The sequence below is a fragment of the Bos indicus x Bos taurus genome, chromosome 4 (assembly GCF_003369695.1).
Source record: "Bos indicus x Bos taurus breed Angus x Brahman F1 hybrid chromosome 4, Bos_hybrid_MaternalHap_v2.0, whole genome shotgun sequence".
Classification (NCBI taxonomy): domain Eukaryota; kingdom Metazoa; phylum Chordata; class Mammalia; order Artiodactyla; family Bovidae; genus Bos; species Bos indicus x Bos taurus.
Window position 1 is genome coordinate 57,403,933 of NC_040079.1, and position 27,421 is coordinate 57,431,353.

General features: G+C 40.9%; 1 protein-coding gene across 1 annotated transcript in view; it reads left to right on the top strand.

Moving 5' to 3' along the window:
- The first annotated feature begins 17,663 nt into the window (after window positions 1-17,663).
- NPSR1 (neuropeptide S receptor 1) overlaps window positions 17,664-27,421 on the top strand; it is a 154,473-nt gene continuing 144,715 nt past the window's right edge. The window contains exon 1 of the mRNA XM_027539510.1: window positions 17,664-17,970. Within this exon, the coding sequence (XP_027395311.1) occupies window positions 17,827-17,970 (144 nt within the window). The 5' untranslated portion in view covers window positions 17,664-17,826. The remainder of the gene's footprint in view (window positions 17,971-27,421) is intronic.

Consider the following 27,421-nt stretch of genomic DNA (forward strand, 5'->3'; position numbering starts at 1 on the left):
ACACCATGAACTCACATCACAGGTGAAATAAGAACCGATTTACTTGCCAACTAAGTCTGTAGAGGTGAGTTATCTATTGTCAACAGACAGAAAACCGCAGGCACAACTGCTTTGCTTAACTCAGTACTTCTCAACCTTGACAGCACACTAGAATCACCTGGAGAACGTTTAAAACTCCCCATTACCCGAGCTGTACCCCAGGCGTTTACAGCAAAATCTGGTGGTTGATCATAGGCAGTGATTACGTATAAGGCTCACCAGGTGATTCAAAGTCTATCCAAAGTTGAAAACCACTAACACAATTCTCACAAATGAGGTTGATTCATCCTGAATTAAGAGAAAAATCTGTAACTCCAATGATACTTTTTTCTATTATGATACTCTTTTAATTTGGTATCACATTAAATAGTTTAGAATATGAGAGAATGTGCAGAAGAAAAGTCCCAGAGATCTGACTTTCTGAATTTCTGCCCTTTCCTTGTCGTCCTCAGTCTACATGACACATTGTTAATATAAATGTGCTCTTTTCAGTAAGAAAGCATCTGCCATGCCAATATATGGAAATGGAAAGGCTGTATAGACTACCTCCCTTTCTAAGAGGATAAGGCAATAAGCAACATAATACATATAGAACCCAGATATATAATGAAGTCTTTAAACTCAATAAAAAGACAAATAACATTTTAATATGGGCAAAAGATTTGCACCAGAGAAGGTATACAAATGACTGATAAGAACATGAAAAGACATTCAATCACTTCTTGGGAAACAGATGGGGAAACAGTGGAAACAGTGTCAGACTTTGTTTTGGGGGGCTCCAAAATCACTACAGATGGTGATTGCAGCCATGAAATTAAAAGACGCTTACTCCTTGGAAGGAAAGTTATGACCAACCTAGATAGCATATTCAAAAGCAGAGATATTAGTTTGCCAACAAAGGTCCGTCTAGTCAAGGCTATGGTTTTCCAGTGGTCATGTATGGGTGTGAGAGTTGGACTGTGAAGAAAGCTGAGTGCCAAAGAATTGATGGTTTTGAACTATGGTGTTGGAGAAGACTCTTGAGAGTCCCTTGGACTGCAGGGAGATCCAACCAGTCTATCCTAAAGATCAGTCCTGTGTGTTCATTGGAAGGACTGATGCTAAAGCTGAAACTCCAGTACTTTGGCCACCTCATGCGAAAAGTTGACTCATTGGAAAAGACTCATGCTGAGAGGGATTGGGGGCAGGAGGAGAAGGGGATGACAGAGAATGAGATAGATGGATGGCATCACTGACTCGATGGACATGAATTTGAGTAAACTCCGGGAGTTGGTGATAGACAGGGAGGCCTGGCGTGCTGTGATTGGAAAATGAAATCAAAACCACATAAGATACCAGTTTATATCAAATACATGGCTATTGTCAGAAGGACATATAACAATAAGCAGAGGAGATGATGTGAAGAAACTAGATCCTCATAAATTGCTGGCGGGACAACTATAAAATTGGTATGCCCAGTTTGGTTCAGTTCAGTTCAGTTGCTCAATTGTGTCCAACTCTTTGCAACCCCATGAATTGCAGCATGCCAGGCCTCCCTGTCCATCACCAACTCCCGGAGTTCACTCAAATTCATGTCCATGGAGTCCATGATGCCATCCAGCCATCTCATCTTCTGTTGTCCCCTTTTCCTCCTGCCCCCAATCCCTCCCATCATCAGAGTCTTTTCCAATGAGTCAAATCTTCACATGAGGTGGCCAAAGTACTGGAGTTTCAGCTTTAGCATCAGTCCTTCCAAAGAACACCCAGGACTGATCTCCTTTAGGATGGACTGGTTGGATCTCCTTGCAGTCCAAGGGACTCTCAAGAGTCTTCTCCAACACCACAGTTCAAAAGCATCAATTCTTCGGCACTCAGCTTTCTTCACAGTTCAACTCTCACATCCATACATGACCACAGGAAAAACCATAGCCTTGACTAGATGGACTTTGTTGGCAAAGTAATGTCTCTGCTTTTGAATATGCTATCTAGTTTGGTCATAACTTTCCTTCCAAGGAGTAAGCGTCTTTTAATTTCATGGCTGCAATGCCCAGTTTGGTAGTTCCTTAGAAATTAAACATACCACAACTAAGTGAGATTTTATTTCATGTATGTCAGTCTTGTTCAATATTCTAAAATCAATTAATGTGATCCATTACATCAACATGCTAAAAAAAAAATTCCACACAATCATATCAATAGATGCAGAAAAGACATTTGGTAAAAATCTAACACCTGTTCATTATTAAAAACTTTCTGCAAGCTAAGATAGAGGGGAACTTCCTCAAGTTGATAAACTGTAACAGTGTTGTGCTCAGTTGTATTGACTTTTTGTGACCCATGGACTGTATCCGGCCAGGCTCCTCTGTCCATGGAATTTTCCAGGCCAAGAATACTGGAGTAGGATGCCATTTCCCACTCCAGCGGATCTTCCCAACCCAGGGATTGAAAGTATGTCTCTTGCATCTCCTGGATTGGCAGGGAGATTCTTTACTCCTATGCCACCTGCAAAGCCAAGTTAATAAAGAAGGTTTACAAAAATCTGTAGCTGACATCATAGTAAAAGGTGAGAAACAAAGCTTTCTGAGTAGGATCAGGAAGAAGGCAAGGATGTCTTCTCTCGTGATTCATTGCAACATGTTTCTGTAAGTCCTAGCTAGCGTGATAAGATAAGGCAAGAAAAGAAGATTTATACAGATTGGGAATGAAGAAATAAAACCGCCTTTGTTCACAGATGATATATTGTCTGTGTATGTAGAGAATCTGAAAGAATAGACCAAAAAACAAGAAAGGGGAAAAAATCCTCCTGTAACAAGCCCGTATAGCAAGGCTGCAAGATAAAAGGCTAGTAGGTTACTATACACAAGTCAATTGCTTTCCTATGCACCAGCAATAAGTGGCATTTGAAATTTAAAACTTAAAACCATTTACATTAGCCTGCCCCCCACCAACTATATACTTAGGTACTAATCTAGGAAAATATACACAAGATGTATAAGAGTATGGTGATGACTCTTTAGATAAAAAATCAAAGATATAATTCAGGAAAAAATTATGAATAATCTGGACTTCATTAAAATTAAAAATTTCTGCTCTGCAAAATACACTATCAAGGCAACACAAAGACAAGTCACAGACTGGGAGGAAATATTTGCAAAAATCACCTCAGAAAAAGGACTGTTATCCAAAATATACAGAGAACTCTTCATTTGAAAAAAATGAGTCTAAGATTTTATCAGACACTTCACTAGAAAGACATATGGATGGCAAATAAACATGGAAAAATGCTTTACATCATGTCATCAAGGAAATGCAAATTAAAGCAGTGAGATACAAAAAGGTGTGTGGACACACACAAGGCACCTATTAGAGTGGCCCAAATCTGGAACACTGACAACTCCAAGTGCTGGTCAGGATGTGGAGGGACAGAAACCCTCAGTCATTGCTGGTGGGAATGCAAAATGATACAGCCACTTTGGAAGACAGTTTGCCAGCATCTTAACAAACTAAACACACTCTTCCCATATGATCCAGGATCACTGGTATTTACCTAAAGAAATTGAAAACTCATGTCACACAGAAATCTGCACACATGTTTAGAGCAGCTTGATTCATAATTGCCCAAACTTGGAAGCAATCAAGATGTTCCTCAGTAGGTGAATGGATAAATAAATTGTGGTATAATCAGACAATGAAATATTTTTCAGCACTAAAAAAATGAGCTATCAAGCTATGAAAAGGTATCAAATAATGTTAAATGTATATTATTAAATGAAGCAAATGTGAAAAGGTTCTATATTGTATGATTCCAATTACATTATATTATGGAAAAGACGAAACTCTTCTAAAACTAAAACTGGAGACAGTAAAAAGATCAGTGATTGTCAGGGCTGGGCGAGAAAGAATGAATAGGCAGAACACAGAAGATTTTTAAGATAGTGAAAATACTCTGTGTGATATTATAATGGTACATACATGTCATTCCACATACATCTAAACCCATAGAAGGTAAAACACCAAGACTGAACCATAATATAAAATATGGACTTTGGGTGATTATGTAATGTAAGTTCATCAGTGGTAACAAATGCACCACTCTGGTGAAAGAGGCTGATAATGGGAGAGTCTATGTATATTTGAGGGCAGGGAGTACATGGGAAATCTCTGCCTTCCCTTAATTTTGCTGTGAACCTAAAACAACTCCTAAAAAACAGCAAAATTTTAAAATATAGAATAAAGTGGAAAATTTGATATTTTAATACTTTTTATTTTTATGTTTTACAAACAAATTTTTAAAATTTGTTTCCATTTTTGAGTATGTGATACTCTTATATGTTTCAAAAATTAAACTAAATAAGCAAAAAATTAAACATATATTTACCATACAACTCAAAACTTCCACTACTAGTAATCTATTCAGGAGAGATAAAAACATTTGTTTGCAAAGACAAACACAAGGTTTATCTATGAATGTTTATAGCAGCATTATTCAAACTCACCAGAAGTGGAAATGACCCCAAAGTCAATCCTCTGGTGAATGGATAAGTAAAATTGGGAATATCCGTACAATAAAACACTTTCAGCATTAAAACAAAGAAACAGTGATGTACGCTACAATATGTATGTGCTTCAAAAGTATTATGCAGCGTGAAAAAAGCCAGACACAAAAGTCAACATATTTTATGATCCCTTTACATAAAATGTCCAGAAAAGACAAACATATATAGAGAGAAAGTTAATTAGTGGTTTCTGGGGCTGAGGTGAATAAGAGGAACAACTGCAAATTGATGTAAGAGGTTCTTTTTGGATCATGAAAATGTTCTAAAATTGGATTGTGGCGATGATGGTTCTACAACTTCATAAATTTACTCAATTGAATTATATACTTCAAGTTGGCAAATTGTACAGTGTGTAAATTATGTAATATATCATAATAAAACTATTTAGAAAGACAGAATATGGAATTAGTTTCAAAGTTCTGAGAAATGAAAGGTGAAAAAACATAACATGCATAAAGAAAGATTATTACTTAAAAAATTACTTTAAGAAATATCAAATTTAGTCATTTTTAAGAAATTTTTAAAACCCTTGGGTTATATATTTAACATTTGCTATACATCAGCTATTGTTCTATTAATAAGTGTGTTATATCATTATACCACATAAATGATCTTATGAGGTTGATATTATATCCCTTTTTTTTTTCTAATTTTATTTTATTTTTAAACTTTACATAATTGTATTAGTTTTGCCAAATATCAAAATGAATCCGCCACAGGTATACATGTGTTCCCCATCCTGAACCCTCCTCCCTCCTCCCTCCCCATACCATCCCTCCGGGCCGTCCCAGTGCACCAGCCCCAAGCATCCAGCATCGTGCATCGAATCTGGACTGGCAACTCGTTTCCTACATGATATTTTACATGTTTCATTGCCATTCTCCCAAATCTTCCCACCCTCTCCCTCTCCCACAGAGTCCATAAGACTGTTCCATACATCAGTGTCTCTTTTGCTGTCTCGTACACCGGGTTATTGTTACCATCTTTCTAAATTCCACATATATGCGTTAGTATACTGTATTTATGTTTTTCCTTCTGGCTTACTTCACTCTGCATAATAGGCTCCAGTTTCATCCACCTCATTAGAACTGATTCAAATGAATTCTTTTTAATGGCTGAGTAATACTCCATTGTGTATATGTACCACAGCTTTCTTATCCATTCATCTGCTGATGGACATCTAGTTTGCTTCCATGTCTTGGCTATTATAAACAGTGCTGCGATGAACATTGGGGTACACGTGTCTCTTTCCCTTCTGGTTTCCTCAGTGTGTATGCCCAGCAGTGGGGTTGCTGGATCATAAGGCAGTTCTATTTCCAGTTTTTTAAGGAATCTCCACACTGTTCTCCATAGCGGCTGCACTAGTTTGCATTCCCACCAACAGTGTAAGAGGGTTCCCTTTTCTCCACACCCTCTCCAGCATTTATTATTTGTAGACTTTTGGATCGCAGCCATTCTGACTGGTGTGAAATGGTACCTCATAGTGGTTTTGATTTGCATTTCTCTGATAATGAGTGATGTTGAGCATCTTTTCATGTGTTTGTTAGCCATCTGTATGTCTTCTTTGGAGAAATGTCTATTTAGTTCTTTGGCCCATTTTTTGATTGGGTCGTTTATTTTTCTGGAGTTGAGCTGTAGGAGTTGCTTGTATATTTTTGAGATTAGTTGTTTGTCGGTTGCTTCATTTGCTATTATTTTCTCCCATTCTGAAGGCTGTCTTTTCACCTTGCTAATAGTTTCCTTTGATGTGCAGAAGCTTTTAAGGTTAATTAGGTCCCATTTGTTTATTTTTGCTTTTATTTCCAATATTCTGGGAGGTGGGTCATAGAGGATCCTGCTGTGATGTATGTCGGAGAGTGTTTTGCCTATGTTCTCCTCTAGGAGTTTTATGGTTTCTGGTCTTAACGTTTAGATCTTTAATCCATTTTATATCCCTTTTCTCAGCTATCAAAACTGAGCTTAACTGGAAACAAAATATGAGATGATAGTATAAAAAGACAGAATCATATTTAAAAAGTCTGGTAGTGCTAAAGAGACAATTCAAGAAGTTCGTTAATAATGCCATCATTATAATAATTACAAGTGGTGTTCAAACAAATAAAAAAAAGAATACAGACTCAAAACTAGTTTACTCCTGATCAAAATGGGATTGAAGAAATCACAATGCAGAGGAAAAGGAGAAAGAGGTGAATGTGACCAGAAGTAGATATGGATGACACAAACTGAGAACCAAAGAAAGCGCAATAGTGTTCTGGGGACTTCAGGAGAGAATAGACATTAAAACCTTAAAGAGGACTTCCCTGGTGGTCCAGTGGTTGAGAAGCAACCTTGCAATGCAGGGAACATGGGTTCAATCCCTGGTCAGGGAACTAAGATCCCACGTACCCGCAGATCCACTGAGCCCGTGCACTGCAACTCCTGAAGCCTGTGCACCGCAACTAGAGAGTCCGTTCTCCACAACAAACGATCCCACATGATACAGCAAAGACCCTGTGTGCCACAGCTAAGACCCAATGCAGCCAAATAATTTTGTTTTAAATTAAAGATATTAGTTAAAATTTTCTTTTAATTGAAGACAGTTCTAAATATAAATTAAACTACCATTAACAAGAATAACAACACACTAGCCACTGCACTGAACCCTTCACAAACAGCAACTTGTTTGACCATTACAACAACCCTAGGAAGCACAGACTATAACTATGTGCACTTTACAGAGGGTCCTTAGAGCAAAATGATATAGTCCAACATAAGTACATGTTGTAAATTTTTCTATAACAATAATACAACACTAAACAGTACAGGTAAAAACCTACAAGAAATGCAGATGGCATTTACAGAATTTTGTTTACAATAGAAAACATAACCAAACTTTTCTGGGTCTTTGAAAAACCATTAGACAAAAATCAAAAGGTAAGGAAATAGAGGTTCTAAAGAATACAATAAAACTAATATGGGTGTCCTGACAGATATGCATACAAAAGTTTTCGTGTGTGTAATTGTCTTGTAAATAGAATTCCATGGATTATTTTTCAAAATTGACCATATGAAAATTTTTAAACATTTCAAAATGTAGATTTTTGGCTTTTTAAAACAAAATTCAAAAAATAAAAATAAGAATTTACATTGGACTGAACAAAGATAGCAACATTTAGAAGTCACTCAAGTAACTTTTTGCTATAAGAAGACATCAAAGCATCTATTACATAGATTGTAGGAAATAATAAAAATAAGACTAGGACATATCAGAATCTACACGACCTAGCTAAAAGCATAATCAGAGGAAAATTCATTGCCTTAAGCATGAATGAATGAAAATAAATGTTCATTATTTAATCCAAGGGTTCAGATTTAAAAAACAGCAAAATGGAGACAGAATAAGGAATAAAAAAAAATCAGCAATTATACTTCAAGAAAATATTTTGAGAAATTTATCAGACAAGTACTCAAAGACTTGTGTTCAGTGTACAATTTCTGAAAGTTCAAACAACTTAAACTCTCAGTTATTGTTAAGATGACTGAATAGATCATGGGAACATAACATTTGCATTACAGAGAGACACTAAAAATAACCATCATATTTATTGATTTAAAAGCCTACAATGTGTAAAGTTAAAAAGTAGAACACAAAGCCAAGTATATGGCAGGATCTCACCTGGGGACTGAGGAATACATTAGCAGTTAATATAACTTGCATTTTTGCGTGTTCAGGTATTTATTTAAAGTAGGCAAGTTTTACTATTTCATATTTCTCCCAGTGTCCTCTTTAAAGAAGAACATTGTATTCCATTTCTTTATGAGAGTGTATGTCTTAAACACTGTAACATGAGTAACTTCTTTGCCTATTACAGCAAGCAATTACCAGATGTAATACTCTGCATTTATCTTTTGTCCAGGATCCCAAGGATTTATCTCCGCCTTCAAAGCAATTTTCTCTCAGAGGACACTATTATTTCATACTAATGATTCAGCGCCCTCACAACCACATCAGAATACAATGGAAAAATTGAGGGACTAGGAAAAGTTAACCAACACGGAGTCAGTGATTGTTTCTAATTCTTTTTTACTACTTAAAAAGATCTCCTTTACCCAAATCTCTCTGTACTTTACTAGGGAACTTGTACACACTGTAAAGTAATATTCTGAGAATTAAATATGACAAAGGTAAGCCCTCAGCACAGTGATTAGGTGGAATTTCCTATTTCTTCCCCCCAAATCCTTTCCTACTCTTAGCACATAATTAAAACTCCTCTAACCAACACGTATTTACATAGATTCTACAATAGGCACTTAAAGATTAAAAGTTCCAGCGCAACAGCTGTAATGTATCTAACTTAGATCATGTATGCAACATCATGGCTACCGCCAGTATCAGCTATCAGCTCTTCCCTTTGAGAGAAAAGTCACAGATGATGCAGTGTCTATTAGCACTGTAAGCATGAGAAATTTGGCCTCTGCAGGCAGTAGAGCATTTTGGCTTCAGAGAATCAAAATCCCACCAAGAGGAAGCTAATTTCCTTTGTCTTAAACCCACCCTTATTCAACCAGTCTCCACACTGGTAAGAAAAAAAAAAAAAGTTATTTGCTTCATCCAAAGTAATTAAAAACAGCAAAACCCAAATTTAAACCTCAAAACTATGATCATAGCTTCCTTGGATGTCAAAATAATTCATTCTCTTTACTATTCACTTGGAGATGAAGCACACACTGCCTGTGTCATTTCCTGCTTTGATGTTATTTCACACTCCTTCTGTGATGTAACCTGGAGGGTCATATCTGTTCTCTCCAACAGAACCATGAACTTTCCCACATCATCTGAATTATGTATCCCTCACATAACAATTGCTTAAACATATTTATGACCAATAACAAATTCAATTCAGTACAACACGCATTTTTGAGCAGTTTGGAGCTGTCAAAGAACAATTTGGGACTTTGGTAAGAAGTGGTTTTACTTGAAAGGATTGTGGTAAGATGGGGAAAGGACCACTCGCAAATAAGAGAGTGTCCCCCTGCCCCCAGGAGATCTGCAGGTGTGTCTAGGGTTAGACAAAAAGGAGTTATTAGTCTGGAAAGAAGCGAGCATGAATAAGGGGGATGGACAGATGGGCACAATTTGATAAGAGCACCATCATCCTATTCCAGTGAAAAGCTCTTAAGGAGGGGTTGTAAGCCAACTTGGGCTGAGGGCCACCCAAGTTTAGCCTGCGAGAAGGACAGATTCTTAACAAAGTTTGTTTTCACCAGCATTTTATTCCAATTGACCAGTGGGGACTAAACAGCTTAGCTAACCATTTAGGAGACAAAGAAAGAGAATTGGAGTGTCTGTGTCTCACCTTGTTGTAGAAGTCAAGGAGGCATCTGTGAATATAATGTCAGTCACATGGGGAATGATGGTTACTTGCAATAAGCCATTTCGGGACCACAGTGAAATGAAGATCACAGGGTTCAGATGAAGGTCAGTGTTGTCAGAAGACACAAAAAGAAAAGGGGCAGCGACTGCCCTTTAGGAATTTGAACACTAAGTGGAGAGCCCCCCAAAACTTACACATGTAAAAAATAATAGTCATGATTAAGAACGTGAAGGAACAATGGAAGACAATTAACATTAAGGGATAAGCATTTTCCCATTGAATTCTGCAACACCCTCATGATGCAGGTGCTATTGTCATCCCAGTTAGCAGACAAGGAAAGAGAGCCTTGCCGGTGTGCATGGACAAAGAAAGCAGAAGAGCCAACTTAGGATCCAGATGGTGCTGACAACCCAGGTCACAGTTAATACACGAAAATGCCAAGATTTCAAATAACAAATGAGTGCTGGGAATTTCAGGAGATACGTTGGAGGCCCAGAACTCTCCGTCTCATTTACATATGACTAATTAGAAACCTTGGGCTTTCAGACTGCAATGAGGCAGAATGGCAATTCCTATTGAGTTGGACCCTAATAATCATTAAAAATACATGTATAAGAAACAAGTTTAAATATTTTGCCCATAATTTTTATTACAAAGCCTATGAACTCTTTCCATCTAGCATTTCAGGAAAACAATATATGTGTTCAAGGATAAATACTGTACCCAAGGCTCCCATAAATAAATGTATGAAACAGGAAGCTGGGGGGGATTTGTGGAACGCCGAGCATCTCTCTTCCAAACCTCTCCATTATTCTATTTGCTGAAATTGAAATTCTTGTCCTAGGGTAGAGCTTTTCATCCTGAGAAGGTTAAGACTTAAGTGCTGCTACAAGAAAACTCCAAGGGGTATGTATCTGATATGAGACTGATTTTGAGCAAAGCGGATTATAGTAGAGATGAAGAAGGAAGCCAGTAACGGGGGAAAGGTAATCTTCATCTAGAAGGGGAAGAGGCTGAGAACAGGGAGTAAAGAACACAGAAAGGCTTCAGGGAAAAAAAAAAGAAAATCTTGTCTCTTCATAATGATCAAAATATGTCAATACTATTTCAAAATAAAACTCATGTATTCCTTTTCTTCAGTCCTTGTAAAATCCCATTACTTTTAGCTCAAGGGCATCTGCCTGTCAAGCCTAAAGAGATTGCGTGACACCAGTCACTGCTTCGGAGGAAAAGGGTTACTGCAGGGGAAGTCATTTGTGAGCCAGTGGCAGAGGACTTTATGGGAACCAAGTTAGCGCCCAGCTGTCCTTTTACTGACATCTAGTAATAGTTCATAGTCAACAGTGGTGGACATGTCCCCCTAGACTGCCCATTCAGTGTCATGCTTATTGGTGCCCTGGGATTTGGGAAAACTCTCTGGTGACTCAGATGGTAAAGAATCCACCTGCAATGCAGGAGACCTGGGTTCGATCCCTGGGTTGGGAAGATCTTCTGGAGAAGTGAATGGAATACACACTCCAGTATTTTTGCCTGGAGAATCCTGTGGACAGCAGAGCCTGCCATGTTACAGTCCATGGGGTCACAAAGAGTCAGACCCGACTGAACCACTTTCAGTGACCAGGCCCAATTTCAAACCACTCTGGCAAGGGAGACCAGCTGGGAACAGAGTCAGCCTGATTTCATGTGGTCCCTGACATTGGTTACCAAGGTCATTTTTGTTTCAGCTGATATTTTTAGGTTCTCCATCAGGGCAAGAACACTGCCCGTATCTCAAGGGCTACCAGAGATTGAAGAGTAACCAAGACAGTGAGGGACAAGGAGCAGTCTCACTGCCTGCCTGGGCCACATAAAGTGCCTTCCTCCAAACTAAATATTTGACTGATAAATTGGGAAAGGGTAGGGAAGTCTGAGGAGAGGATAACAGGGCATGTACCTGGGACAAAAGTGGACAAAAAATAAAAGATGAAACTCCCCAGCTCCCCAGACACCACCTTTTCCCCAAAGTCCCACAGCCTAAATGTGGCCCAAAAGCAGGAAGAGTAAAAAAGTGTGCCCCAGAAGCACCTGGTAAAGCAGTTCCTGGTAAAGCAGTTTCTCCCTGTCCCCAACCAAGCCTTGGTGATGTCTTATTGACATGCCCTAGTCCAGGATCTGTTACATTCTTAGATATGAGAACTAACCTGAGAGACCCACTACCCTGAGAAAGGCAGAATGAATTACTGAACCACACCAAAGACAGAGAAAATCTAAGGGACAGACAACTGAGAGTGTTAGAAACTATACTCTCCCCCTGACCTGAAACATCTTCTTTCAGATTCTTGCTATTGTTGTTCACTTGCCAAGTCATGTCCAACTCTTTTCCACTCCATGGACTGCAGCAAACCAGGCTTTGCTATCCCTCACCATATCCCAGAGTTTGCCCAAGTTCATGTCCACTGAATCAGTGATGCCATCCAACCATCTCATCTTCTGTCACCCTCTTCTTCTTCTGCCTTCAATCTTTTCCAGCATCAGGGTCTTTTCCAATGAGTTGGCTCTTTGCATCAGGAACATATCTCTTTCAGGCTCTAGTTGGATATTTTTTAAGAAAGGTAATACTTAGTTCTAGAAACGTGACACAAATTATTTATCTGAGGGTCTCCAAAATGGAAGTTAACCATGACTTCTGGTGTTGAAAAAGTATAAAATTGGTGGTCCAAAGATAAAGAAAATTCCCCTCCCTCCTGTGCTCCTCTGAGATGACAGGTGTTCAGTGGCTCAAACTAGATCTTGAGAAAGCAGAGCCCAGAAATGAGATCAGGCTCACTATGGGTTCTATGAGCCCCAGGAACAGCCCACAGGGCTAAAGACCAGACAAGACCAGACAACCAGCACAGCACCCCCAGAATGAACTCTGTGGGCAGGCACCAAAAATCACAGAAATGCTACCCAGGTGGCTTGCTGTCCTTCTAGGACAGGGTTTCACATTCCTGGAAGCACATTAGACTCACCTGGGGAGACTTTAAATATCCTAATGCCCAGGTGACACCCTAGAAAATCTAATCAGAAACTTTGGGGAGGCTACCCAAGCATTAAGAGTTTCTAAAGCACTCCCAGTTATTCCAATGTGCAGCCGGGACTGAGAACTCTGCCCTGGGAAGCAGTGAGCATGTAAAATACAGGGGCTCCCAGTTTCTACAGGGAACATAGAGTTCTGAGGCTTACTTCATTGTAATCTGTCAGCACACCATTAACTATGTCTTGTGTTAGGGAGGTGGCATGATGGGGAAGGATGGGCTGTCTCTAGTGATACATTTAGTTGAGACCAGTGCTTTCAAACGGAGAAGGCAATGGCAACCCACTTCAGTACTCTTGCCTGGAAAATCCCATGGACGGAGGAGCCTGGTAGGCTATAGTCCATGGGGTCGCTAAGAGTCAGACATGACTGAGCGACTTCACTTTCACTTTTCACTTTCATGCATTGGAGAAGGAAATGGCAACCCACTCCAGTGTTCTTGCCTGGAGAATCCCAGGGACGGTAGAGCCTGGTGGGCTGCTGTCTATGGGGTCGCACAGAGTCCGACACGACTGAAGTGACTTAGGAGCAGCAGCAGTGCTCTCAAAACAGAGTTCCTGTGAGCATACCTGTCGCACTCTGCCATGAGCCAGCCCCCAGAACTACTGGATATTCAACGCAAAGATTCTCTACTGCACCATCACAATATGCTGGGTTTGTGGGTATTGTTATTAATGAATTATTAATAATAAAGTCAAAGTACTGACAGTTCCCAGTGATTTACATTTTTTTGTTAAATTAGAAAAGTTTCAAGATCATCCTTGTAACAGTACCACACTCACATGGAACCACTTGCATTCTGATGGGTTCATTCATTCAGCAAAACTATTTAATGCCTATCATACGTGTGCCAAGCGCTGTGCTAGACCCTAAAGACACAGCAGTCAATACAATAGCTATGGTACCCTCCCTGGTGGAGCTTATCATCAGAGAACAGAGATATTTAAACAAAATATTCCATTATAAGAATATATCCTACTTTGTTTACCCATTCTTTCATTGATGGACACCTGGAATCTTTGTGGTTTTTGGCTATTCTTATGTGGGTAGTTTCCAATTAGGGTCAATTTCAAACAGAGTTGTTCTATTCATCTTTACTTGTTTTGATTAAGTATTCATTTGTGTCAGGTATTTTCCTAAGTGAGGAAACTATTGGGTCAGAGAATATGTTGAACTTTAGATAACACTGCCAAGAATTTATTGAAAATGTTTGTATCAATTTAAATCACTCCAGTAGTGTATGATGGTTCTTCATCCTGCAAATCCTTACAAACACATGGTTCCCATCTTTATCATTTAAGCCTTTCTAACAGGTATCACAACTGGAGAAGGAAATGGCAACCCACTCCAGTGTTCTTGCCTTGAGAATCCCAGGGACGGAGGAGCGTGGTGGGCTGCCGTCTATGGGGTCGCACAGAGTCAGACACAACTGAAGCGACTTAGCAGCAGCAGCAGCAGGTATCACATGGTTTTACTCTAAGTTCTATAATTCATTAATTCTCTTCTTATTTTTGTGAAATCTGTAGGAATGAATGGAGAAGGAAATGGCAACCCACTCCAGTATTCTTGCCTAGAGAATCCCGTGGACAGAGGAGCCTGGTGGGCTGCTGTCCATAGGGTCGCACAGAGTCGGACGCGACTGAGGCGACTTAGCATGCATGCATGCATTGGAGAAGGAAATGGCAACTCACTCCAGTATTCTTGCCTGGAGAATCTCAGGGACAGAGGAGCCTGGTGGGCTGCTGTCTATGGGGTCGCACAGAGTGGGACACAACTGAAGCGACTTAGCAGCAGCAGCAGTAGGAATGAATTCAAATGAAGAGCCAGAGGCCTTGTCTAATACTGGGGTTGCTCCAAAGAAAACAGAAACAATGAGAGATATATCGAGGGAGAAACTGATTTACTCTAGGGAATTGGCTCCTGTGATCATAAAGGCCTTGTAGTCCTACGACCGGTAGTCAGCTAGCCAGGGGAGCTAATGCGTGTTTTCAGTCTAAAAGCTTGCAGCCTTGAGACCCATGAAGAGCTAAGGCTTCTGTTCAAATCTAAAGCCTTGAAAGAAACCAATGCCCCAGCTCAAAGCAGTCTGGCGGGAGGAGTTCCCTCTTGTTCCAGACAGGATCGGCATTGTTGTTCTATTCAGATTTTCAATAGATTGAATGAAAGCCACCAACATCAGGTAGGGCATCTGCTTTACTCAGTCTAATGAGTCAAAAGTTAATGTTATCCCAAAACATCTTCACAGACACACTGAGAATGTTTCACCAAATATCTGGGCACCAACCTCCCCAGTTGACATATAAAATTAACCATCACACCATGCTAGTTTGCCATCTTATCTGCAACCATTCCTTTCAAATGTTGTGCAGTATTCTATTGTAAAATACGTACACATGTATGTATTTGTATATTATATATATGTACACACATATATTGTCATGGTGGTGGTGGTTTAGTCACCATGTTTTTTCCAACTCTTGCAACCCCATGGACTGCAGTCTGCCAGGCTCCTCTGTCCATGGAATTTCTCACATAAGAATACTGGAGTAGGTTGCCATTTCCTTCTCCAGGGAATCTTCCCAACCCAGGGGTTGAACCTGTGTGTCGAACCCATATCTCCTGCATTGCAGGTGGATTCTTTACTGCTGAGCCATCAGGGAAGCTCATATGTAGTCATACTTCATATAAATTTAAAAATATATTATTTTGTTTAGCTTTATGTTTGTATATTTCATCTATAATTTTACATTTGCTATAGATTACTCATTCTTATTGATATAAAGTATTTCATTATATGATTACATAGAAATTTATTTATCCAGTCTACTGTTGATAGGCATGTGGGTAATTTCTGGTTTGGAGCTTCTCATTGATTTTGTCACTGTAAATATTTAGGTTACTTCTAATTTGTTTCTAAGGAGTATTGCATAGGCGTCTCTTGCATGTTTCCTTGTACACAGACATAAATATTCTCTTGGGTAGCCATAGGTCAAAAACTAATCCAGCTGGACCATGAGTGGAGAGAAAACAGCACAAACAGAAGCTTTCTCTCCACCTGTTCATGGCATCTACCATTTTCTCTCTCTTTATCCTCACCACACTACGACTTAACTGGCTTCTGTTCTTTCCTAGAAGTTTCTCACGGATATTGCTTTATAAATTCTCATTGAAGTAAAACAGACCTATGAAAAGATGCATGCATTTTATGTGTGGAGTGCACTGGATTTCCCTAAATTAAATACATGCGAGTAACCCAGATAAAGAGATGGAAAATTATAGACTGCTGAATCTTGGCTTTACTGGATACTGCCAAATAGCTCTTCAAGATGAGCATATCTGCTAATTCTCACACCGCTTCTTCTCATCGTTGTCAATACTTGGGGTAGCCAGACCCTAGTTTTGCTATGCCAACAAATAAAAATTCTGCCTTGTTTTAAGTTGCTTTTGTTTCACCAGTGGTTGAGCACTTTGTTCACGTTTATGTGCCAGTTAGAACACTCTTCGCTCATTTTACTATTTGGTTGTCATCTTGTTTTGACCTTTTCCCTAAGAGTCTACAGCTCACCCTGGGGCTTCCTTCGTGGCTCAGCTGGTATTTTCTGACAGCTTCCTCCTATTTGCTGTCCCTTCAGCATAGACAATATCTCCTCATCTCTAGCATACTGCACTCCTCTTAGGCTGGATGGATTACGCTACAACTTTCCCAGGAAATATCATGGGGGCTATAGTCTTTTAAGACATTGCTTGCAAGTTTGGCTCACTGAGCATCTTCAGTGTAAGTTATCAGGTATCACGCTTTGTTGCAATACAAGCAGCTTAGTACTGTTGTTTTATACCTGGCCTGCTCTCCTTACTCCTTTAGCTTCATATCTCAACAGGCTCCTGAGATTTGATGCAAATTATAGTATGTTACAGTAAAAGCACCACTGTCTAGGAATTTCTGAAGAACTGAGTTATCATCTCATTTCCATCACCAGCTGTGGGATCTTGGGCAAGTCGTTTCACCACCAAGCAGCAGCCTCTTCTAGTGTCAAATGAGAATATAAAGATACGTTCCCTGCCTACCTCTCAGAGTTGTTTTGGACATCAAATAAAAGAACATCAAGGAGATAAGAGTATCTACCAAACACCAGTCCCAGTCACATCATGAGAGGTGGTGGTTGACTGACAGGCACAGACCCCAGGCTTTTCTGAAGCACTGCCCTCTGAAAACCTAGAGTAGAATCAGGGGTGTGAGACTCAAACGTGCTCTTTGCTCACACTTACTGAAATAACGTGCAGGCTACTAAGTAAATGCTTGAGTGAGGATCATAAGTCAGAAGGTACCCTCAGTTGAAAAAAATGCATCATTATGATTTGATTTCAGAAAGGCAAACATGACCTGAATTAATCAAGTGGCTGTGGAATCCAAATTCCTGTCTTGTTGAAGCTGGAGCAGATGTGGGAGGCAGGGGGGTCTGTTCCAGAAGTGAGGAGAAGTGCAGCTGAGCACGAAGGACTGCCTGGGGAGCCATGTGGATTGCTGTGAGGGGCTCCTGCCAGCTTTTCAGGGCAAGCCCCCCCCCTCACCTCTGGGCAGGTACATGGGGTGTTGAGGCTGCGCCGGCTACTGGATCATAACTGCCGAGGAGTAAGCAGCACGTGGCTTGAGCAGGCAGGCAGAGCTCTTTAGTGAGGTGGGTTCCGGGAGGGCTCTGAGCCTGTGCTCAGCTGAGCTCCAGAAGAAGCTCAGGGAGGCAGAGGAGGGCAGAGCCGCAGCTGCTGCCTGGCTCTCAAGAAGAGGGCGGGACTCTCTCCATCAGCTGCAGGCTCAAGGACGGCGGGACTCCACTCCACCTGAGCCATGCCGGCCAACCTCACAGAGGGCAGCGCCAAGTCCAATGGGACTGGGCAGGCACTGAATTCTCCTGTCCTTTGTACTGAAACAGTGACTTTCACTGCAGAGGTGGAAGGAGAGGAATGGGGCTCCTTCTACTACTCCTTCAAGGTAAGTTTCCTGCCTTCCACTCTGAACACTGATTTTAAATAATAAGACAAAGTAGAATTTTAAGTTCAAAGATCACAGCCAATATCATTCAGAGTGTAGCTTATTTTATTTACTAAAAAGAGTTTAAAAAAAAACCGATGAGCTATAAAAGTAAGTTTTTCATATTGTGCTAGGATCTATTTCATCATTTCTTAAGAATATTTGTTTTGTTTTTTTTTCCCCTGCTGCTGCTACAAATGTAAGAGTCATGAGTAACATTTGTAAGTGGATGACTTTTTAATTTTCCCCTTTCCTTAGGTGAAAGTGCTTTTAGTTAATCCTATAGTAGTGCTTGAAATGTCTGTTCCTCGTAAGGGTTATTGTTGTGAGTTTTTTGTTAGGAGCATCAGAGGTTTGTAAAGCCCGCATCGCCCAGGACGCTACCTGTTGCAATGAGGGACATAGCACTGAGTAAGGAAAGAAGGACCACACTTTCTGTGTTGATCCTTTGCAGTGAACATCGGAGGGAAATAAGGTCCTTAACTGTAGTCGGTGATGTTACGGTTCACAAGTTCCCTCCTAAAAGAAATGAGGAAATCAGAGTTTAGTAAGTTTCACTTTCAAAGTATCCAAGGGCCATATTGAGGAAGAGGCCATTGTTAGGCTGATACTGTTTCCTCTTCCACAAGATTGTGGTCAGGAATAAACCGGGCTTCCAGAAAATAGTTTCCTGCTTCTTGCATGGGAATGCAGGGATGTCAAGTTATTTCACAGAATGCCTGATGGTGCATTCAGCTGTTACACTAATTCCCAGGACTCAAACTGGTTTTTCATTCTTCAAGAAAAATTCTAGCAGTTTTTTTTTTTTTAATCCTCTGGGTGTTCTTGAAATGATTTGGTTTTTACTGACGAGGTAGAATTTGCTATAATATCTACCTTGGAGCTTTGCTTCTTTTTCAACACTCAGAATAAAACTTTCAGCCAGGAGCTGCGCTGGAAGCCAGCCTCACTGGTGCTTGAGAGCCCTAGAGAAAATGTAGCAAAGCAGAGTGGAACAAGTCACTTAGGTGGATTGCATGGGACCCATCCCTAGGCACCACTTCCTAATGCATTCATGCACACACACAGCCCAGCTGCCCAGGTCTACAACAGAAAATAGAAACTGAAATTGGAGTGGGGTGCCATTTACCATTGCCTGAATAATCCCCTCTGAAATCAGCCTTCAGATCCAGAGATTCTGTCTTGGAGAGGCAGGCTTTCTGCACCCAGGAAGCCTACTGCTCCTCTCAGAGATGCTGCCTCTGCAGCCTTTTTGATATTTATAGAACATGACAGCAAACAGAATGAAGAGAGACTGGCCACTGCAGAAAGGATAATAATCAGCAATAAGACAGTTGTTCTGAGAGTCAGGCAATAATCAGCTGAAATCTCATTTGCCAATTTTTTTTTTTTTAATACAGCTCCGAAGGGGAAGTTTTGAGTGTTTGGACAAACAAACCCCTACTCACTCTCTTCTAGTGTTCGAACTCTGTCCTAGCAACATCATCTCTAGGCACTATGGAAAATCACATCATTTTCATCTCATTTCTATTAATAAGTTTGCCCTCCAGCAGTTGAACCACTAGACAAGGAGAGAAACAGAAAGAAAGAAAATATGTCTGATCAGGAACTTAGAATGTTCTGTTTCATTTTTTTAAAAATATAATCATTCATTAAAGCAGTGATTTTTAGTTACACAACAATCAGTAGTAGTGTTGGTGAGAACTAGCTTAAGTGTCTTAAGCTAGTGTGTAACTTTTTCCACCATCCCCTTTGAGCACAAGCAGTTTTGATGCAAACTCTTATTTCTTGTGATCCTTTTATCCCACACGTGTCTCAAGAGGAAAGTCAGAACTGTGTTTGTAGATTTCCTCCCAACCATGTCCTTTTAATCTCCATCACCTTTTCCAAAAGCAGTAGAAATGTCATCAAAAATGAAGTGGTAACAGCAGTAAAAGTAGAAGAAATAATAGCAATAGCAAAAGCCATACATTGCATTGGCTGTGAGCTTTCTTGGTGACATGAATCTTTCTGAAAGACTTTTGTGAAGTGTCTCATTTGATATGGTGTACCTTTCATTTCGAATGCCTTTCATCTTCATCTGAGTTTATCTAAGTTCAACCCGGTCTTTAAGGCTCCTCTTGGGTTGCTTCCTCCCTGAAGCACCCCAAACCCATCCCTCCTCTGAGTTCCGGTAGTGTCTGGAGTATACCTCCTCTCTTTGCCACTTAATCTAACTCTGTGCTCAACTATGTCAATAATGTGTCAGGTCAATGTGCAACAGTCATTAAGCTCCTCAAGTGAAAGTAATGACTAATGTTTGTTTCATGTTTTCTCCAAAACCCTGCACCATGCGTGTCCTACTCAATAAACATTTACTGCATAAATGAACTGTGGTTCTGTGTTCTGTTTCTGTCTGCCACCTACATGTTGTCAGACTGGGCATCAGAAAGTTTGCTTTCTCAGTGACAGAGGTGAGGGTCTTATTCACTGCTACTCCACAGGTCAGCCCCTGCCCTGCCAGGTCTTTATCAAATGTATTCACTGAGGTCCTCCTCTCTAGGCACATTTAGTTCATCCTTATTCCATTTCTAAGCCAATGTGATGAAGGTAAGTAATAGTTTCCTGTGGGTGGAATATAAAAGTAAGTGTATCATCATACACTGTAGCTCATATTGGTTTAGCCCTAGCGAACCCACACCCACCCATTGCTGTCTGCCCTAGTCTTAGCTGCTTTACTCAGTCTACATGCCTGGGCTTCTAACCTACTTCCTTATGTAGCCCTCATGTTCTTCTCCGAACCCAAAGCTCTCTTGGCAGAAGATAAGATATCCATGTCTAAATCTTACCAGCCCTTTCTTCACAAGCTTGGAGGCTTTTCTTTCTTCCCATCTCTATCTCCAAATTCTTGCCCCTGCCCCCCACTGTTCTAACCCACTCTGCCATCCTCTGTATATTCTTGGATACCAGCAGGAAGGGCAGAAGTGAGTTCACCACTTTCTTCTTCCATCGTGGGTTTCACATGACTAAAGCTCTGTGGTCCTGGGTTCAAGGTTCTCAGCTCAGGCCCTGGTTTTTTCCACAGTTTTCAATGTCTCATATGTTCAAGGTTCCATCTAGTTCACCTCATCCATTTCTAGTCCTCAGCATCAAGCACTTCCATGGGCTTCAAGAATCTACCATACATCTTTAAGGAAGATGGGACCTCGCTCATAAGAAAGTGAATGGAGGACCTGAAAATAAGACTGTTCAGTGGAAGACAAAGATGAAACTCTTCTTAATAGCCTTAATTTTGCTGGTAAATTCACTTGCAAAATTTCCTGAATCCCTGATTCCTAAAAATTAATTCAAAGTACTGGGAGGGAAACCTACTTGAATTAGTAAATTGCTGAAATTATAAAATAATGCAAAAGAACTCAGTTTTATTACTCTCAGGTGAGGGGAGAAACATGAACCAAGACTGCAAAACTATTACTTGACAATGATCTTTTTTTGAATCTCCTTTAGCGGGTCATTACAAATGACATGCAATTAGTCTAACCATTGTTTATATGTAAATGGTTGCTTCTAAGTGCTTGAGGGTGATTGGACACAGTTTGTTCCCTTTTTATATGTAAATGGTTGCTTCTTAGTGCTTGAGGGTGATTGGACACAGTTTGTTCCCTGTGTTTTGCTCCCTCTGCCTCCTGTCTCTTAATTTTCTTAACACATTCCTCCTCCATTAATATAACAAAAGCAAATTCCAGTTCAACCCAAGTTTCAATTATCTCACACTAGGCTTAAAGAAACGTTTAATGATATAAAGAATCTGAAGTATACCGTTCTTATTTTTACTATATTTAGACTGTCAATTCCTTTGTAAGAACACACTGTACCCACTGTGAACCAGCACTTTCACTTCCAGTGGCTGTCACTTCAGCTCTCTCTGTGCCCACTTACCTGCTTCTCTGCACACTCCTTTAGTCCCACTTAGACCCTACAAGACTTGACTGTCTCCTTTCCTGCCTTGGGCCTCAGAACAATGTCAGGGATGCCCTTCCTGGAGTCCAGGAGCCCTTGGTTCCTGTCCTTTCAAGGTGCTTCCTGAAACTTGTAACAATGGTTCTTGCATTTTATCAGCATCTTTTTGTCCTCTTCTAATCAGTTTCACTCAGTGTTCATATTGAGTTTCTAGAGCTGAATACTGTGACTGTTCATAGGGAATTGCCACTAGTTTTGCCCAGTTAAATAATTATTAAAGGTCTGGTGTCACTGCCTGTTCCTGTTGGGCACACCTAGCATGCTACTCTCCAATCCCCTGCCCTGGACCAGCGCTATACCACATCCAACTTCACCCTACGCCCCTGAGAAAGGCACACATTTCATTGGTTGGCTTTATTTACAAGACTGTCGTGCAGTTCCCAAGCTGTGTACTCTCGTGTGTGAAAAGGGAAAACTCTCTCAACCAACTTTCTCTTTGTATCACTGATCTCTTTGTATCACATCATCTGATGGCAGGTAACAATCATAGTTGATTCAGAGTAAATGCAGAGTTGCAGTTTTTCAGCCTGTGAAGGGGTTTCCCACTTTCTGACTCAGGAAAGGCATCTAAGCTCCAGGAATGATGCTTCCAGAGTGTGTGTGTCCAGATACGTGTGGCTGGAGTGAGGGAGCAAGTCTGACCTGGGGAGGAGCCTGGGCCATTTGGCACTGGCTGGGATGAAGAGTCCTGTCTGGCTTTCAGAAGACTTGGTGCTTGTTGCAGATCCTTGTCAGATCTACATCAGCCTCGGGTCAGGCTGTGCTGTCTTCTGCGGGAGCATCCGTTTGTCCCATTTCCCTTCAGGTGCACAGGTGTTCACACCTCCCTCCTCCCCTCTCTCAACCCTCTGAATTTCTGCATCCTTCCTGGGAAAGAAAAGGTTGACTGCTTGCCTCCCAGCTCTGGTCTGGTCCTCTGTCTCCCCACGAGGCCATTAACTATCCAACTGCCACCTCACTAGAGCTGGGTGAATCCCCGGGGCCTGCCATCCCCTGGTGTCTGTACAGTAAGTGGAGCTCGCCACTCTCTAATCCTGTGTTCCCAACCTTGTTCTCTTCTTCTCTTTTCCTGTGGTAGCCTTGGCGCGGGGGCGGGGGGCGGGGCTGTACAAATCCTCTCATCAGTGTCTGATCTCCTCACACTCTGCACCACCACTGTACCATCTGACACTCCTGTCTCCCACGGCCTGCTTTCACTCCTGTCTCCCACTGCCTGCTTTCTCTGTGGTGGAGAGCCTGACTAGACTGTTTGCCGCCAAATGAATTATTCCAGACTCTTTTGAGCTGAAGGCTCAAAAGACACATCCTCTTGCAAAGGAAAAAGACATGTCTATTGAAGCTGTTTATGATATCCTTCAAGAGGTATTTTGAGAGCCAGGAGCTGACTTATTTCTCTTTGTCTGCGTTGCTGGAGTAAAGACTGTACCCAGAGGGCAGACGGTGTAGAGCTCTCTGGCTGCCAAAGCTCCGAGAGGTTTTCTCAAGAAGGTGGAAAAGAGCATATCCATTAGTGCTTCAAAAAGAAAAAAAAATAAATAATATATATATATTACCCTGTCATCCTTGAAGTAATTTCCTGTTGATAGTGGGTAAGAACATTTCGAGCTATGCACTGAAGTAGACGAGAAATGTAATTTTATTTTCTGTAACTGAACTTGGCTTCTCCTGGACCTCTCAGCTCAGCTGATGGAAGAAGTAGCCTAGTCATTCCCAGGTATACTCAGGCTCTTGAATCTTCCCCGTCACTGTAGTGAGGCACAGGCTGTAAAATAGGACTGCTGACGTCAGCTCCCAGTGCTTCCACCATCTGGCTGAGAACTTGAAGAAGTTCACTCCTACCTATCCATTGGTTTATTCATCTGACAAATGGTGCTAAAACTGAATGTCCTTCAGAGGATTGTTGTGACAAGTTAAGTGATTAAATGTTGGTGGGGCCGTTAAGGACAGTGATGGCCTTAAGTACAGTGTTTGAGGACTGTTAGCCCCAGGGGTGGGTTGTTATACTCCTTTCTGAAGCTCCGGGGAGATGAGGCGCCACCATTACCTACACAGAAGAATCTTCTGAAGATTCTAAGAGAGATGTGTGTACTGGAAGATCTCCAAGACCGCTTCAGTATGCTTTAGGCCCCCAAACAGTGGTGCTGAATTGTTTCATTTCTCTCAATTAGACCATGGAAAATGTAGATGCTTGGGGCTAGTGCACTGGGACGACCCAGAGGGATGGTATGGGGAGGGAGGAGGGAGGAGGGTTCAGGATGGGGAACACATGTATACCTGTGGCGGATTCATTTTGATATTTGGCAAAACTAATACAATTATGTAAAGTTTAAAAATAAAATTAAATTAAAAAAAATAAAAAAAATAATAAGTTTTGATACAGGCTGTAAATTGGAGTTGGACTAAAATATTCAACTTCCTACTCTAAAAAAAAAAAAAAAAAAGATATCTAGAGATGATTCCACTTCCTTCTTTATCATCCAGATGCCACATCTAATTTTTACCTATGCAAGCTTAATGGCTTACTACAAGAGGGCTTTTTACAGAGATGGGAAGTTATACCCCATCCAGAAGGGGTGAGTTTCTACCATGGTAGAAAGATTTTCTGGGCCACAAGATGACAAAACCACAAAGGTCATGATGAAGTCATTAAGGGATAACCAGGGTTCTTATCTTTTTCCTTAGGCAATATTGACATCTGCCTAAAAATGGTGGGTCTCTTATACTTGGCAGCACCTTCCAGTTAACAACTTGACATCATATGATTTCATCAGACTCACCATCAGCTCTAGGAGGATTTAAAAATAGCATTCCTTTTTTCAGCCTGATGTGAACACAAGGCCTGATAGAAGTTAAGGGTGTGAACTTTCTAAAAAATAAATGAAAGAAAGCAAGAAACAAACAAAGAAAGGAAGAAAAAAAGGAAAAATAAACATGGTTCTACTGTCGATTTTAGTTGGATAGGATAGGTCTCTGTAATAGCAAAAAATTAAACCCCAGGGTTTCCCTAGAGGACTGGTGATTGGGAATCTGCACTTCCATTTTGGTAGAGGGCAGTGGGGTGTGGGGAGAGGGTTAGATTCCTGGTCAAAGAAGTAAAATCCCACAAGCTTCACACAGCTTGGCAATAATAATAATAATAATAACAAAGTCCCATTAATTTAAAAAACAAAACCGAAAAAGTCTACACCCTGAATCTCGGTGATTTAACACATTAAAAGTTTATTTTTCTCTCCCATCCCAGGTGCAAGCAGGTCAACTTGTATCTCTGCCTTCTAAAATAAGCAGTTTCCAAGGGAGATGGCAAAACTTACCCTATCTGCTTTGGCCTGAAATGATGCATGACTGACTCCAGTTCCGCTGGCAATAATTAGTTAGTTGTTGGGCATGGGAAATGTAGCTTAATTGAACGCCCCCACTGCGGGGAACATAGCATCAAGCATGGTTTGACCTTCACCTTCTGCACGATAAAACCCAAACTCTCCAAACTAGCCTTCTAGCTTTTCACAATCTGACTGCCCCTCCTCCCCCATTTCTCTCCTCTCCTGCACCATGGCTCACTGGATACTGTATTCCAGGAAACTATTATCTTTTGGCAGACGTGCCTTTCTCATAGCTTTTTCTTCTGATATCACATCTCGGCTCAGTTGCCCCGTCGTCTGTGAAGAATTCAGATTTGTTTAGTAGATCAGCACTGCCACTATTCTTATGTTTCCAAAGCACTTCAAGTCTTTGTGTGACAAGATTCTTCTCTTGACATGCATGTCCGCCTACACACACACACACACACACACACATGTGTGCACATAAACATAGACTGACACACATACAGAAACATACACACATACCTGATGTCAGTCATTTTAAGGCAGCTCGAGATCCCACTACCCCTGGGGCAGTGCCTGACAACATGGTAGACAAATCATCAAAACATGTTTTATTGAATGAAAGAGCATATTGAGAAACAATCTGTTTAACAAGTTTATTCCTAAGGTCTCAGCAAATTCACATGAAAACATTAAAGTAGATGGAGTCTTAATCCTTATTCTCCAAGCCATTGGGTTAAACTTAAAGGCACCATGATTTGGGGAAACTCCTGACACAGACGGAGAAGCGCACTAGGCTACCGTCCATGGGGTCACAAAGAGTTGGACACGACTGAATGACTTCACTTTTTTTCACTGACACGATAGCAAGCCCTATTGGTGGGGGGTGTGTGTGTATGTGTGTGTGTGTGTTTTAGTCTCTTGGTCGTGTCCAACTCTTTGTGACCCCAGGGATTTTAGCCTGCCAGGCTCTTCTGACCCTGGGATTCTCCAGGCAAGAACACTGGAGAGGGTTGCCAGTTCCTTCTCCAGGGAATCTTTCCATTCCAGGGATCAAACCCACGTCTCCCGCATTGCAGGCAGATTCTTTACCATGTGAGTCACCAGGGAAGTCCAGATCATTAGACCTAAAGCAAACAACATCCAGGTTCTGTCTGCTCCCCTTCCCTTGCTGCCAGCTCAGCTTCCATATCTGAGGCTGGAAAGCCATCCACTTCTGAGCCCTAAAACACCAGCTGGGTATTGAGAGAGTATGTTAGCGTTCACATCCCTGCTCTCTGTTTATGTGTTCTGATGCCTGATTATAGAAGTTCAGTCACAGAGATCTTCTGCAAAGTGCAGAGGGCAGAGAGTATCACCTGTGGACAACAGGAAGAATCTGCTCCAGTGGAGTGAATGGATCAGCCTTGTCTACTAGAATGTCAATCAGGTGGTCACACATGGTTCCTGTCTGCTGCCTGTGGACACTTCAAGCAGAAAAGGTATTTATCCTGTGAACACTGAGACTACAGCTGCTTTCACTGTGTAGGGCCCTATACTACACAGTGGGAGTGTCGGGTGTAGGGAGTCAAAGAGGATTTATCATTGTCCTAAGGGGCTGGGAAACTAATATTTTCATTCAACAGATATTACTAAGATTATTTAACCTTTAAAATTTTTAACACCTATAGATAAACATAAATAGTTTTTCTCAATTTAATTTAAATTTGAAAATAAATTAAATATCATACCTAAAAATAAGTCATGCATGCATACTAAATTGCTTCAATTGTGTCCAACTCTTTGTGACCCTATGGACTGTAGCCCACCAGGCTCCTTTGTCCATGGTGGTTCTCCAGGCAAGAATACTGGAGTGGGTTTTCATGCCCTCTTCCAAGGGACCTTCCTGACTCAGGGATCAAACCCATGTATCTTATGTTTCCTGCATTGGCAGATGAGTTCTTTATCACTAGGGCCACCTGGGAAACCCCCAAATCAAAATATAATTCAGAATATAATCTTTTAAACTATATTCTTTTCCTTCCCATGTCATGTACTCATTTATGAAGTTGAGAATCACAGATGGGCTTGACTGAGTATTACTTTAGGTA